General features: G+C 45.0%; 1 protein-coding gene across 1 annotated transcript in view; it reads left to right on the forward strand.

Annotated features, from left to right (window-relative positions):
• Nucleotides 1–482: 482 nt before the first annotated feature.
• The window catches only part of TAF3 (TATA-box binding protein associated factor 3), a 98,643-nt gene continuing 84,986 nt past the window's right edge, over nucleotides 483–14,139 (forward strand). The window contains exons 1-2 of the mRNA XM_088523976.1: nucleotides 483–662; nucleotides 9,107–9,349. Of these exons, the coding sequence (XP_088380102.1) occupies nucleotides 497–662; nucleotides 9,107–9,349 (409 nt within the window). The 5' untranslated portion in view covers nucleotides 483–496. The remainder of the gene's footprint in view (nucleotides 663–9,106; nucleotides 9,350–14,139) is intronic.

Consider the following 14,139-nt stretch of genomic DNA (forward strand, 5'->3'; position numbering starts at 1 on the left):
GTGAGGACACGGCAGTCTCTGCGGCTAATTTCAGATTTTTCGGGAAAAAAAAAAAAAAAAAAAAAAAAAAGCTTTATTCCAGAAAACCGGCGCGGAGATCTCGACCCGCCCCGGCGCCGCGGGCAGCGCCAGGCCGCCGTCCTGCGCCTCGCAGCGGGCTCCGGGCGGGCGGGTTTGCCCCGGAGCCGCCGCTTTCCCGCGACCTCCGCGGCGGAGGCGGCCGCTGCCTCACGCGCCGCCTCAGCCACCTCCTCTTTACCCGCGCCAGGCCGCGCGGCTGCGCGCCGAGCGCTCGATGCGCCACCGGCTGCATGGGCCGCTCGCTCGATGCGCTCGGCGTTGGCGCGGCGCGGCCTGGCGGCGCCAAGATGGCGGCGGCGGCGGCCCGTGCGTGAGCGGCCGCGGCGGTGCCGGGCGGAGGGCGCCGGGCCCCGGCCTTGGCCTCGGGTAACGGCCCTGGTGGCGGCGCCGCGCGGGCCGCGCCGCGCCGGGCGGCATGTGCGAGAGCTACTCACGGTGGCTGCTGCGCGTGTCGGTGGCGCAGATCTGCCAGGCGCTGGGCTGGGACTCGGTACAGGTCTCGGCCTGCGACCTGCTCACCGATGTGCTGCAGCGGTACCTGCAGGGGCTGGGCCGCGGCTGCCACCGCTACTGCGAGCTCTGTGAGTGCGGGGAGGGGCCTGGGGGTGGGAATGGGGCGGGAGGTTGTGGGGCAGCGCTGGGGCTGTGAGGAGGGCGGTTGTGGGGCAGCGCTGGGGGCTGTGAGGAGGGAGGTTGTGGGGCAGCGCTGGGGCTGTGAGGAGGGCGGTTGTGGGGCAGCGCTGGGGGCTGTGAGGAGGGAGGTTGTGGGGCAGCGCTGGGGCTGTGAGGAGGGCGGTTGTGGGGCAGCGCTGGGGGCTGTGAGGAGGGCGGTTGTGGGGCAGCGCTGGGGCTGTGAGGAGGGAGGTTATGGGGCAGCGCTGGGGGCTGTGAGGAGGGAGGTTGTGGGGCAGCGCTGGGGCTGTGGGGAGGGAGGTTGTGGGGCAGCGCTGGGGCTGTGGGGAGGGAGGTTGTGGGGCAGCGCTGGGGGCTGTGAGGAGGGAGGTTGTGGGGCAGCGCTGGGGGCTGTGAGGAGGGAGGTTGTGGGGCAGCGCTGGGGGCTGTGAGGAGGGCGGTTGTGGGGCAGCGCTGGGGCTGTGGGGAGGGCGGTTGTGGGGCAGCGCTGGGGGCTGTGAGGAGGGAGGTTGTGGGGCAGCGCTGGGGGCTGTGAGGAGGGAGGTTGTGGGGCAGCGCTGGGGCTGTGGGTACTGATGGGGTACTGGGGTGCAGTGAGGTTATGGGGCAGTGCTGGGGGCTCTGAGGAGGAAGATTATGGAGCACTCTTGGGGCTATGGGGAGGGAGATTATGGGGCTGTGCCGGGCTTGTGGATGGTGCTGGGGTGCAGTAAGGTTATGGGGCAGTGGGGTTGGAGCAGCAGCCTCCAATAGCCTGTGGGGCAGCAAGTCCCCACTGCGGGCGAGGGGGTGGTGAGGCGATAGATGTGGGTGCCAACCAGGGGGCAGTGGGCTGGGGGGTCCCTGGTGCCACCAGGGGTGTGGGAAGGACTGGGGGCTCTCTTGGGTTGTCTGTGTCCCTGCAAAGTCCTGGGTGAAGGTGCTGGTGAGGTGATGACGCTGCCAGGACCTGCTGGTCTGGGAGTGTGAGAGGACGGGACGGCCAGTCCCGTGCAGGAGCCGTGATGGGGGGACGTGTGGGTAAGGACAGCGCGTGCTGCGGAGTCAGGAAACGTGCGGGAAGGAAGCGCCCGTGCCCCGTGGGGTTGTTGTGTGCTGGAGAGGCTGCGTGCAGAGGTGGGAGCAGGCTGTGTGTGCCAGGGAAATGGGGCTGCTTGGGCCTCCTGGGATCTTAGACAAGGCTGCAGGAGCAGAGCGCCCTGGAACCCCAGGATCAGGGGTTGCTGCCAGTCTTATCGGCCTGGAAGGGGCTTAGAGGAGCCCTAACAGGTCTGGAGCTGTTGGCTTAAGGAGAATGAGGAATGTGGGAAACACAGAGCTGGGATGGCCGTGCTCCTCTTGCTGCTCCTGAAGCGCTGAGATCCTGGAGAAACTCCCTGGAGTTTCTGTAGGGTCTGGAGCTGTGAGATGGGGGCACTGTTAGAGACCGGGTCTGCATGGCCTGCGGCATGTTCTGAGTTTGGGTTGTGGAAGGGGATATGGAGAGAGCGAGGGGGACGTGTTGCTAGGGCTTCCCTCAGCACGCTGAGGGTTTGGAAGCTGTCGCTGCTCTCTGTGTGTCTGTGAGTTACAGAGAGAGAAGTCCAGGACAGGCAGCAACAGGGCTTGGAGTTGCCTTGCTGTTGGACGGCAGCATGGAAGGCGTTCAGAGGAGGAAGGCTTGGAGTTCGGATCACTCGCACGGTGTTCGCTTAAGGAGTGGGGTGAGGTGACTCTCCAGGCATCAAACTGGGGCTGTCACCAGTTCAGAGCACGTGCCGGGATTCCTGGAGCCTGTGGGAGAAGCAGTGGGAATGGCAGTGCCGAGAGCAATGGAGACGTTTGCTACCGCCTCCGTCCGGGCTGTGCGGGCACGGGAGCTGTGCTAGGGAGGGCTCGTGTGGATGAGGGGAGATGTTGGGGGCGTTCCTGAAAAGCTGCAGCTTGAGGATCAGAGGTAGAAGTGTTGGCTTCCTCGGCAAGAGTGTGTTTGGAGGATAGATGGGGTCACCAGCTTAGTCCAGAGGAGCAGCCTTGGCCTTGGCTGTTACTGGTGCCCTGCTCGTTCTCAGACAGAAGTTTTCATTGCTGCAATGAGCCGCAACAAAATGTGATGATCTGAAGATCCCCAGCCCTGCCTTGGCTTCCTGAGCCCAGGAATAATCCAGATCTAGCCTGACTCTAGCAGTGCCAGTGTGACTGGGCTCAGGAGGGACTTGGTGCAAACTTGGTATGTGAGTCCTGGTGACTGGCACTGGGGAAAACACTTACGTGAGTTTAATTGCCAGCTGCCCGTGAAGCTGGAAATGGGACTGTGTGATGTTAACCTGTATTTCCCAGCAGTGTGAGTGCAGCTGCTGCACCTGTATCAAAATACTGCGGGAATTATCCATGAAGAAATTAAACAGGACATCTGTGTCTCCTGCTTTGAGCGCACTAAGTGGTAGTGGGGAAAGGAAGGTGCCTCTCTTTTTATGAATGGAAAGGGAAGTGTCATAGTCACTTCTTTACGGAGAAGGGGAATGTGCAGTTTTCCTGCCAGTGACACTGTGTTCCTTGTATTAGCTCTCTTAAAATGATTCCTCTATGTCTTCCTTTACAAGGTTTTTGAGACACATCTTAATGCTCAGCTGATGGAAAACAGCCCGTTTTTCCAGACTCGTTTGCTTTTGGTTCCTGGAATGAGTGAATGTACAAACCCAGCTCGGGATGAATGAGTTGAATTTTGCTCTGCTTTAGCATAAGCAGAATTAATTAAATTCCCGTTGTGGCATCTTCATTGTGAGCACGTTATCTCGGAGTCAGCCCAGTTGAGTTGACGTTAGCAGGGCTGTCAGCTGGAGGGACATAATCTTTGTGTCGGGAACGGAATGGATTTGCTCTGACGTAACCGAGACGGCACCGCTCGGAAAAGCCTCTCATTGCCGCTCGCGTGTTTTCTCGGTTGCAGCAAGAAAATAATGGTTTTCCCAGCTGTGTTAGATCTTTGTTCCAGCTGTTACATCCCATTAGGAGAGCTGCATTCAAGATTTTTGTTACTTTTCTGCTGTTGTTTCTTTGCATTTGCGGTAGCTGTAGTTGATGGGAGCGTGTGTGGCTGCAAAAGGAAGGCAAAGCGATTTGCAAAGCAATCCTAAGATGTGCTTGAGGCCGTGAAATGTTTCAGAATAGTGGATTGGGGGTGGAGGGCAGAGTGATTTTACAAGAAAAAAAGCATTTTTTTGTTGTGGTTAAAATGCATCATATTTTTTACACCGCTGAAATTTGTGGAAAAGCCTGTAAGAAGAGGAAAGCTATTCAAGATGCTGTACACCCATCAAACATATGTTTACCCTAAAATATTTGAAAAGAGCTGTTGGGAGTATGTAATTAAGGTACTGAACTGCAACACAAGCAGAGGAGAGTTCTCTGTAGTCCTTGTTGCTTGTTTTAAAGTGAAATGTTAAAACAGAAGTTCACTCTTAGGCGCTGCTGCGTTTTCCAGTCCCCTTCCACACAGGTTGCAAGAGGCAGCAGCACAGCTGGTATTTGGCTTAGCTGCTGGGGATTTTCTTGCAAGACTCTACTCCAATTTTTGTAAACAGACGATTTTATATGTTGCTAAAATAAGAACTGTACTAAACTGGATTATTTACTTTTTTGTTTTCTGAGACTTGTTTGCAATGAGTAAATAAGATTTGCAGTTGCTCCTTTGGTATCAGTATTTTCATGTTTTAAGTATATTTTTGTTTACATAGGTGCGTAAGGATTTGTATATCAATGTATTAGTATTTTGTATCAATATGTGTATTTGCATTAAAAAGTCGAGATGTGGTCTGAGGAGCATGACACCATAACTGGAAGGAAACAGCAGATCTTGCAAAACACTTTGCAGTGCATAGAGCAGATTCAAGAGCTTCTAACATCATTGCACAATCTCCTATAAAGAAAAACTTAATTGCAACAAATCTCTGCTTTTAAGAATGCAGACAACAGACCGGTATTTTTATCGGCTAGTACCCCAGCAAAGAGAGTTGATCTGACATCAGCCAACTTTTTCTTTCTCTCCACATGTCAGATTCAGCTTGTACTTTTGTTTTTGCATTTCTTAAGCACTTCACTCATATCAGTGTTTATTAGTAGCCTCCACCAGCGTTAGGTTTTGGTGCTTGATTTAAATGAGATGATTCCCTGTGGTGGTGGTGAAGATTGACAGCTGCCTTTTAATGCATGTTGTAACAAATATCCATCCAGGGCCCATAACATTTGTTAGGTTGAGCATAACTCTTCATATCTTGCTAACCTTAAATTTTGGTATCCTGAAGCAGGCAACAGCATCGTCAGCAAAACCTCCCACGCTGACAGCTACGCTCACAGACCCCTCTTTGTCGGTTCAAGCATATTTAAGTAATGCCTATATACTTATTAAGTGAGCTACTCTATGTTCTTCTGTTTCTTGTCGTGAGTGATGGATGGAGCCAATGTGCTGCCTGCCTGAGTGAATCGTGCTGGTGTAAGTATTTCAGCCTAGATACTCTGCAATTTAATGCTGGCCAGGGTCGTGTGACTTGCTGGAGCACAAAGAATCTGCGATTGAGCCTGTAACAAAAATGCTGAGGAGTTGTACTTACTAATTTACTGAAAAATACCCACCCTTCTCCCCCTTATACCAGGCATGGGGGTGAATGCTGGGCTATTTATAATAGGCTGCACGTTTCATGTCTAGTGACTCATTATTTTTTCTCAATATTTTCATTGCAGAGCTGCAGTTGCTCCCTGTAAAAAGCCCCAAGTAAAACTAAGAGCTTTCCCTTCTGTACTTAGATGCTTGTTAGTTTTTCACGGACTCTCACGGACTTTGGGCCTGGAAGAAGGAGTGATGGGGGAAGGGGAGAGTTTGACAAAAGTCTCAGCTATTCCTGAAACCCAGAATTTAAGGAAGCCGAGACACTTTATTTGCAATTATCTTCCCCTCCAGCAACAGTTTTCAGGAGAATTTGGACATTAGTCAGGTTTGTTCTGGGTCCATAGGAATGTTGGTGGATATACGGAGTATATTTAGAGTAAATACACTCACTTTTGAAACTTCCTTTTCACCGCGAGCCAAAAGTGAGCTTTTATCTATTTAACGGGAGCGAATAGCTGCCCTCCTTCTGTTTGAACTGTTTCCCACGAGAGCAGCTCGGTTTATCTGCCGGTGATGCTGTCGGCAGCCGGAGGCCGGGATAAGTTTCCAGCCGAGCGTTTGACTCGCCCGGGGTTTCTGTTACCCCGCGGTGTCGGTGCTGAGCGTTTTTGGATCTGTCTCTGGGGGTAGATTCCTCCTTACCTGCTGTGCATTTGCCTGCATGGGGAGCCTGAGGGCAATGTAATTTCACAGCCGTTCCCACAGATTTGTGATGAACTTTGAGAGATTGTATGGTCTTAGTTTAGCTCTGCTGTTACCCACAGCTCTTACTGTTTTCAGAGCACAGTCCCCATCTGGGGAGACAGGACAGCATAAAAGTGAGCCAGAAAGTTGATTTTCCAGCTCCCCTGTTCCTGGGGTGAGGAGGAGAGTTGCAGTGCAGCAATTTGCTGGATGAGCTACTCCCGCCTCCCTTTCACTCTTCCCAATCCTGGAGAACAGATATTATTGGAAAGATGGGTTTGGGGAACTGCAAGAGGCTGGGAACCAAGCACACCAAAGCTGTTTGACATCTGGCACTTCCTTGCAGTGCTAAATACGTGATTTCACTGGGGGGTTTTGGCGTCTGAATGTTTGAACCGAGAACAGCACAAAAATCTAGAGAATATTGAGACTTGGTTGACATGTTGAGTAGGCACAAATTAAACTTTTTTTTTTTTTTTGCTTTGTTTACTTGCAGAGAAAAGGCTAAGACTGAATAAAAGACTAGGAGAGCTGTTTATTCGCATTTTCTATGCAGTCTGTTGCAATTTCTTGTGTGTCACCAATTTCTGCTCTTTTAGTGACTCCTTATTGAAACGGACAATAGCCTGTTCTAGTAAAAATATATAGACACAGTAAGAGATTTTTCAAATTTGATGAATTGCCAGAAATTGCACTCAGTGCATTTTGTGCTGTGCACATTTCAAGCTAAGTATTTTGATTTAAATATGATCATGAATATAAACCTGAGCACTTTTTTTTAATACTTTCTCACTGAGGACAGTCCTGCTTGAAGAGAAGAGCTTAACCCCTTGTGCTTTCGTCTCTGTAACAGTTGCAGGTTTTAATTTCAGTATGTTTTTCAGCTCGTTGTCGTGTCTTATCTCAAAGATACGGACGAATGAAACCTCCCTAGCTGTATGTGCTTTTTTTATTTCCTTAATGGAAGGTGAAGCTTCACTGGGAGCTGCCAAACTGAGGCCCCCTGGAAAACAGCACAGCCCAGCATTGCCGACGTGTCCCAGGACCAAACGGGCCCGACCTCTGGCTCCTTGGAAAGTTTCCACCACGTTTTTCTCTTTACCTGGCTAACTTTAATCGATGCTAAAAGGACCGATTAGGACACGGTGCTTTAGCAAAGCGTTCACTAAGTTAACAGATATCGTCAGAGTTTTACTAAACATTACAAAGACCTTGCATTTTTTTTTCCTGTCAATTATCCAGATTTAATTTTTAAGGATAAAATGCTCTTCTGTCAAATACCCAATTGCTCTAAGCATCTCAAAAGTGCCGAAGTGTGTGGATCGCTTTCTTTAATTATGTTTATATGAGTCTGCAGATCTCTCGGTTCTGCAGGGAAAAGCAGAACTCTGCTTTTAGTAGATATTATACAAACACCAAATGAGAGGTGATCCTTGTCGTAAGGAGTTCACGTTCTAAATAAAGGCAGACAAAGCAGGAGATAACCGAGTCCGATCTGCATGTACGCGGTGGAGAGAATTAAAACACGAGTGCCTTGCCCAGAGCCACACAAGGGGCCTGTGTTACGGAGCTAAGAATCAAAACCATAATCTGAGTATTGCTCTTATCTTACCCACAAGACTACGAGGAGAAATTCTAGAACAAAATTCGTATTTTCTAAGCGTAATTCCAGGCGTAAGTTGGCCGAGAGTTTGAATTCATCCAGCGACGTGAGAACTAGGCTGCTTGACTGCTTTGGCTTCAAGATAAATCCAAAGAGATTAAGTTAAACAAAAAACAAAACAACGCTCCCCGCCGCGCACACGGTGCTGCGGCTTTGGGTCCTAAATGCACAATAGAGTTTTGTTTCTTCAGTAAACAAGTGCAGCTTTTCTATAATTACTTTCTAAAGTCAATCACAGCTTATCGTTTAGGTACATCTTATATTCATAAGCTCACTGTACAAAATTCTGATAATTCTATATAAATTTATAGGTTTAAAATATATATTTGCTGTTTAAAGCTTTGTTTTTATTAGGAAGGTTAGGGACTCAAAATTGGGTCTCGGGTACCAAAGTCAGATGCCCAGTCCTCCCTCTGGAGGCCTTTGGGGGAATCTCTCCATCAGCTCTTGCAGAGAAACTGAGGCACTCGGAGCACTAGTCAACTATATAACTTAAATCTTTGAATCAAGTTACACACGTGGAACAAACTGCAAACCCCCTTGCGCTGCTTCCCTTGGAGGCTTTCATTTTAAGTCCAGATCCTAACTGATGGGCCAGTAAGGTTTCCTAATGCTTTCCATAAGGAAAAGCAACATTGTTTTCCCTCTGAAGTACCCTTTTTTTCCCCCCCCTCTAACTTAAATCGCACCACAGAAAATCAGCCCATGAAATTCAGGAAAAAAAAAATAGTCTCTTCTCACCAGACCACTTGTGATTATTGGAATGTTTTGTCCTGGAGGTGTATCTAACTGGTAGGTAAAGTGATTCATGGTTTATGAGGCCTGTAGGTTTTATCTGATGGAAAGATACTGTGTAAACTATTTTTCTTATCAAAAGATATATGAGGCTTTAGCCAGATAGGTCCTTTTCTGCTACCTATAAACTATGGTTAATTCAGCAAATTGAATTATTTTCTAGATAGAAAAATAATGTCTGGTCTGCTGCATTTTGACAAGGGGAAACTCTCTGCGTATTGAACGCTTGCATTGCTTGCTTTAGTGTTTGTTATAAAACTGGCAAGTGTTTTGGGTGGTGTTGCCTCGTGTTAGCTGACTTTTGCCAGGTTGCTGCTCCTTGGTTTTGCTTGCTTTGCTCCTTGACTCGCAGCCCTTCAAAATGGTATAGATTGAAACAAAATGCTTTTACCCTGGAGTGAGTACCTAGCGTGAAGCACTTTACAGCACTGCTCTGGAGAGTGATCAGGTAAACTGTAAGACTGGGAGAATTGCAGGGCACTCGCCTCCGTTGTGGAGAAGGTGGTGAGCCGTGGTGGACTGTAATCACTACTCATAGGTCTACAGGTCGCATTTTTAAACTAGACGTTTACAAAAAGGTTTTTCTTCTCTTTTTCTTGTTACAGACGGCCGTACAGATCCCATCTTGGACGATGTCGGCGATGCCTTTAAGCTTATGGGGGTTAACCTGCATGAACTGGAAGATTATATCCACAATATCGAACCCGTCACCTTCGCACATCAAATCCCTTCGTTTCCTGTCAGCAAGAACAACGTCCTACAGTTTCCCCAGCCTGGGAGTAAAGATGCAGAAGAAAGGAAAGAGTACATCCCTGACTACATGCCACCCATCGTCTCCTCTCAAGAAGGTGCGAAATTAATTATTTACTTTAACTTTTGTCCATGTGCTTACATATTTATTCCCGTCTTTGAGCTGGTGAAGTTGTGCTGTCCATAGTAATCGCCGACAAAAGCACCCACAGGGCATTACACAAAACATTGTTTCAAAACAAGTAGCAGTACTGTGGCAAAAGTATCTTTCTCATTCTTACTTGCTTCCAAGATTAACTGATTTAAAACACACCACGTTAATACACATGCTTCTATAATGATACACATGCTTCTCTAACGCCTTTAAACTTAAGGTCTTGGGTGACAATAGAAATTAATGCTTTACAGTGCATCTGCAAATCCTATACATATAAGAAGATCTTGTGCTACTCATAAAGGTAAAAGAGGAAGGTTGATGAGATTGGCTCACCCTTCCTAGCTCCTGAGAGCTGGTGGTTCTTCCTTCAGACATAGTTAACTAAGTAATAAAACTCTTCCAAATAAAATGAAGTCAGATTGAAATAAGTGAGAAGGGTTCAGAGGCACAGCACTTGCTTCTGATTCTGCATGCCAGCACTGGTTAGTATTTTATTGTCACTGTCTTAAGTGACAGCCCCCTGTAGAACCTCCCATATAACCTATATATAGTCCTCCTATATAACCAAGATCTCCTTTCCTTGGTTGTATAGAAGCCTAACAGATGCAGCAGTTGAGAAAAGTTAGTTGTGATGGTGAAACTCACTATTCAAATGCTTTGAAATCCTTCCTTTGGCTGCAATTAACTTGATTTTGACAGTGTAGGGGGTGGAAATAAAAGGAGAGGGGAGAGATTTTTTTTTCTCTTTTCCTTTAGCCATGAGAATCTTCACTGGTCGTTAATAGCAAAAGGTTTAAGAAGTGTGACTAACCTAACTCTCCATTTGAGTAGTGACCATTACACAAATATCCTTTGTGAGGAAATAAAAATGTGCAATCTGTGGACTGGGTCCAGAGAGGATACTTAGAACGGCATTCTTTCCCACAAAAAGTATGCCAAATAAGTATCTTGTGAGAGTTATTCCTATTTCATTTAAAATTTGTTTGGGAACAGAGTGGATATCGTACTCTAGAAGTGTTCTTTTTGAAAAAAAAATTAGCCCTCACAGGCTGAATACTGAACTATGTGTAAAAGTCCTGTACAATCCAAAAATGAAAATAAATGCTATTTCATTGGTAAGATGAAATCGGTTGCTGTGCCACAACAAATACTGTGTGAGACAGTTGCACTTGCTCGTTACTAAAGCACTGAGCATCTTCCTTCTTTCAAGTATCATGCTCATGTGTATGGATCCGGGGAGGATGTACTCTGGTTGGATTAAGTGAAATAATGGTCAGAACAGTTATCTGAAAACTAAAGAAATGTCAGATCATTTTTTTTTGACTGTGCAGTGTTGTTTAGGACCCATATATTATTCTTAGTAATAATGTGAGGACTTACTCATGCTGGTGAGTATTTGAGTATTTCTGAAGTTCTGTAGACTTGACTTATTTTCTTTAATTCTATGTAATGTGTAGCTGTTTTTGTATGTTTTTATCAGTCACATTTTAATGTCTCTCAGCAAGTACCATTCAAAGCATGTTTTCTTGTATTGGTGAGAAGTTACTAAAATCTCTCCTTCGTGAATTTTATTAAAAGCATTTTTTTTTAAACCTAATTACAGGCTTTCTTAAACAGGAAGGTATCACACAAAATGTAAATATGATTTACATATGCCTAAACATTTAGGCAGTTTTAATAAAAACAGAGAAAGAAGACTTGGAAAATGAAATAGGATTTTTTAGCTATTCTCTTCTGGCTGGTTTCTTGATATACTTTAGCCTGATTTTTTTTTTTTTTTTTCGGGAGATAAATGGCATTCTGTCAGAGAAAAATCCAGCATCTTAGAAGTGTAACAAGTTCCTGAACAGTGTTTTTTTGTTTTGTTTTTATACTTGAAAAACATTTCTTTAAAAATATACAAGCAAGATCAAATCCAAAAAGGCTTAAAGCAGCTATAGCTGAGTATATGGTGTTAGGGAAAGAGAGATGAGACTATTACACGCTCAGTCTCACAATGTGTGCTATGCAAACTGAGACTAAAAATTGAAATGGGGACACTTGTACTATTTTTTTTCTTTTCTTTTTCTTTCTTTTTTTTTTTTTAATGTAACTCTCTCTCCTGCAAGTCAGATCCGGGAGTTAGATTTTAGCAGTCCTTATAAATAATGTATGAATTCTTTTAACACCTGAAGCAAGAAGATATTATTTCCAAAGTTGGATGGGAACCAGGAAAACTTCCAATGCCTGGGGCTAGTATATCAGAGGACCTATAGACACCACTTCAAAAAACGAATACAAGTTTTTTTTTTTAATACATATAAACTGAAAGCAAGTTTTAAATACAACTACTGCCTTTGGGTTGGTAGAGTTGATGTAAAATACTTGCAGTGGGGATTATTTTAGTTTTGTATTATTTTTTGAGAATGCTATTTGTACTTTTGTGGCTGGTGCTTTTTGAAACGGGTGAAATTGGTCAAGGAACTATATTGTATATGCCTTTTTTGTCATGTCTTACAGCTAGTAAAATTTGGAGAAAAAGCATTTACCTCTGCAGACTAATGAAATACATCTCAGAAACACTCAAGAATTTACAGAAATTGGTTGAATAGGTTCCAGGTCTTTCTGTATTAAAATAAATAAATAAATAAAACCTGTTGATGCTAGAATTATACAGTTCAGAATATTTGAGCTGCTTAGAGTAGAGGCAATAAAGATAATTATTCACTGATGAAGGAAGGCTTCATGCATGCTACGGTGTGTAATGTAAATCTTTGAAACGCTTAAAAGAACTGTCAGGAAAACTAGTTATGCCCCATTTTGTGTTGTGTAAAAGCCTAGAGCTCAGCTCATGTTATGATTATTTCTTTGCTGATATAATTCACATATTACTGGCACTGATAAACTTTAGCAATAATGTTGTAGCCACGATGATCTAAGCATGTGAGCAAACAAGCTTTTCTGGGAGAGTTAATATCTTTAATGCTATCTGTTGATCTAATTAAAAGTATTATCTCCGGTGACAAACTGGCTTCATAGGTAATTTCTGCTAGGAGCTTTAGCAATAAAAAGCTTTTATTTATATATATATATAATATATAAGTTCAGTATGCACCATGACCAGTAGGTGTTGCTAACCTCCTTCTCAAAAGTCCCCTTGCTCCGTGCGTGCAGCTAACTTCTTATTTCCATCTCCTCTGGAACGGGTGCCGCATTCAGAGTGTACAGTCTCCCCAGTACCCTGCATCGTGCCTTAACTTTCATAGTTCCCATTGCCAAAGACCTGAAAGGAGAGGAAAAAAAAAAAAAAAGTCCTTTACATGAGAGTTTTTTTTTCCCTCCCCCGATATTCTTCCTATATAATCAATAGTAAGAAATCACGCTGCAACATTTGAATGAGTTTTATAAGTTTGAAGAGCTTGCTGAGGGGAAGGCAGCTTGATTGTTTATGATCATGATTTTGTGTGTGTTATTTGTAGCAGTTGCCAGTTTAAGTCAGTGCTGCAAGTTTTGGCCACGACAGTAGAAAACACTTTCTTGCCTTCTTTCAGTAACTTGGACTAACAAGATGATCTGGTGCCTGCTCCAAATGCTTGCACGGAAAGAATCTGCTTATAAAATTTTATATTTTAGAAGAAAATCTGATTCACTATGGCCATGGCAAATGTTGGGGTTTTAGCAGTATTTTTTCTAACAAAGGCCACTGAAGACAGAATTTTATGCCAATGTATCATGATGTTTGCTCTCTGCCTATTTTTAATTAGTCTTCTTTTTGTTTCTACTGAGTTATTTTAGCACTGTTGTCACTAAAATGTCATGGTAAACTTGTAAGACAGATTAAAAAAGGAGAAAGAAATAAATTAGTTGCAAGACATGATGGTCATGCCTTATTTCTTGCCCTTTAATGCAAGGGAACATACATTTTGCAATAATGCATCAACTTCATAGAATTTGTTGATTTCATTTGAAGCAAAACAGTTCAAGTTGAAACTAGGTCAGTTGAAAAAGCCTGGGTGCTTTTCCACAGCTGATAGTAATTGCTATTACATTTACTTTGTGATAATGTGCAGAGCCCTGGGTCCTGATGCATTAAGAAGTATATATCATTCTCCAGAATATTGTCAAAAAAACAAAGAATCCTACATGTGCCATGGTAACTTTTTTGTTGCCTTTTTAAGATGAGTTGAAGGTGTTTCTACTTATGCTTGCTGATCTTGTTAGTATCACAGTCACATTAATAATAATAATTAAAAAAAAAAAACAAACATTAACTGTGGGTTTTCTCTGGTTTCTTGAAGTGCCCAGTAGTCCGTTCCTGCTGCTCTGACTGGGAGACTGCAGAAACTTTGTGCCTGTGATGCCAGTCCTGGTCTACAGTGTTTGCACGAGACCCAACTTCCCCGTGTTGGAGCCCTGGTGTTTCTGACCTGGCTCTTGGTGCAGTGCACAAGTTTGGATTTATGTGTAGCCTTTTCTATCAGAGCATTTTATTTCCTTGGTGGATGAAAGTGTAAAATTGTTGATCTCCTTACAGCACTGCTTCTTCTCCCTTTTCACCCTGATGTGGTATTAGGACCCATTAACTGCCCAAACGTGATGCTGGCAGCCACCTGGAAGCGCAGAATCCCAGCTGTCAAATTCTGCATCTTAGAATATCTCCAGCTTTTTGTAAGAAGTTAGCTGCTAAAAATCACGTTAGAATTGAGGTGAGAATGGGGGCCGCGAAGCAAGATGGCAATCGAAATAGCACAA

Source organism: Tinamus guttatus, unplaced genomic scaffold (genome assembly GCF_059628265.1).
Source record: "Tinamus guttatus ecotype Peru unplaced genomic scaffold, ASM5962826v1 Tinamus_guttatus_pri_ptg000201l, whole genome shotgun sequence".
Lineage (NCBI taxonomy): Eukaryota > Metazoa > Chordata > Aves > Tinamiformes > Tinamidae > Tinamus > Tinamus guttatus.